At 76.5% G+C, this 1481-nt stretch overlaps 1 protein-coding gene across 1 annotated transcript in view; it reads right to left on the minus strand.

The window, feature by feature from the left end:
- Positions 1 to 1275: 1275 nt before the first annotated feature.
- MNEG_10272 (ATP-dependent RNA helicase DDX6/DHH1) overlaps positions 1276 to 1481 on the minus strand; it is a gene marked incomplete at both ends in the record, with an annotated part of 4164 nt that continues 3958 nt past the window's right edge. Inside the window, one exon of the mRNA XM_014041255.1 lies at positions 1276 to 1338. Within this exon, the coding sequence (XP_013896709.1) occupies positions 1276 to 1338 (63 nt within the window). The remainder of the gene's footprint in view (positions 1339 to 1481) is intronic.

The raw sequence follows: 1481 nt of genomic DNA on the forward strand, positions 1-1481 counted from the left end.
GCGCGCCGCGGGGCCCCGGCTCGGGGTGCGAGTGGCCCTGCAACCGACATGACGAACAGGAACGACGAGGCCGGGGGCGCCGCAGCAAGGGCGCCGGTTTGAGGAGGGGGCGCGCCCACGCCCGCCGGCGGCGGGGACGCGTGGGGCGGGAGGCGGCACACGAGCCGCGGGGCCGGCGGGGCCCCACGGATGCCTGCCTGCCTGCGGGCGGCGGCGGCGCAGATGCGTGGTGCGTGCAACGAGCTGGACGCGCCTGTGGGGATGGGGTGTGAGCAGCCGGCGCCGGAACTTGGGTGCGTGGGGGCAGTGCATGGCTACCTATGCCACTCCCGCCGCGGCGCCCAGCGCACGCACGCCACGGCCGATCCCGCCCGCCGCTCGCGCTGGCGCCGCTCGTGGCTGCATGTCTATCGCGGCACCCGAGGAGGCCCCGCCACGAAGCGCTTGGTGAACGGGGGAGCGCCGCCCCGAAACCCACGCGCGCCCCGCCGTCAAAAAGTGGATGTGTCAGTGCTGCCCAAAAACAGAGAGGGGGAAGCGGCCCCTCCCAGGGGCGGCGCGGCCGCGGGGCCCGTTTCGGGCGGCAAGCCTGCCGGCCGGCCGGCCGCGCGCGCCATCGCCAGGGGCCGGGTTTCGTTGGGGCAGCGCCCATAGGGGGCACGAGCACGCGCGCGCGCAGGCGGCGCGCGGGGCCCAGCCCTGGGGGGCTGTGCTGCCGCAGGCCGCGCGCGCGGGCGGCGGCGCCTCCGCCGGGGCGGGTGAGGGCGGGGGAGGCGCATACGTCGGGCGCACCTCCCCCGCCACGGCGGCTAATCCGCCGCCAGGCCGGCGGTGCGCCGTGCCGAAGGGATTGGGAAAGCTGTTCTTGTGGCGATGCATGCCGTGCAAGTGAAATAAGTTGCGCCGCGCCCGCCCCCCAAGAGGCGGCGCGGCGGCGGCGCGCGATGGGGGCGGGGGCCGCGCGTGCGCCCCGCGCGCCTCGGGCCGCGCGATTCCCATCGCATGCCAGGCCCGTGGCTTTAAGATTTGGCGTGCGCGGGTCGCGCGCGCCGCCCCCGCCCGTGCCGCCGCCGCCGGCCCTTTTGGGCGCGCTCCAACAAACAAACACAAAGGGGCCCGCCTCGGCGGCGGCGCCGCCGCCGCGCGGGTGCGCCCGGAAAAAAAACAGCCGGAGCCCGCTGGAAGTCAGCTGCTCGCAGCCCCACCCGCGCCACCGCGGGCCGCCTTGGCGCGGCCAGCCGGCCGGCCGGCCGGCGTCGGCGGCGGTGTCGGCGCTCATGCGCAGTAGAGCTTCTCCTCGATGTGGGGCGGGATGGGCTTGATCTCCGTGCCCAGCTCCTGCTCGATGCGGTACCTGGAAGACGGGGAGTCGGGGGCCAGTGGTGGGGTGGGGTGGGTGGAGGTTGCGGCAAGGACCCCACATGTAAGGGCTGCGGGCAGCCCCGGAGGCCCAGACGCGCGCGCCGCGGTGTGTGTGTGTG

Source organism: Monoraphidium neglectum, assembly GCF_000611645.1.
Source record: "Monoraphidium neglectum strain SAG 48.87 unplaced genomic scaffold scaffold02250, whole genome shotgun sequence".
NCBI lineage: Eukaryota > Viridiplantae > Chlorophyta > Chlorophyceae > Sphaeropleales > Selenastraceae > Monoraphidium > Monoraphidium neglectum.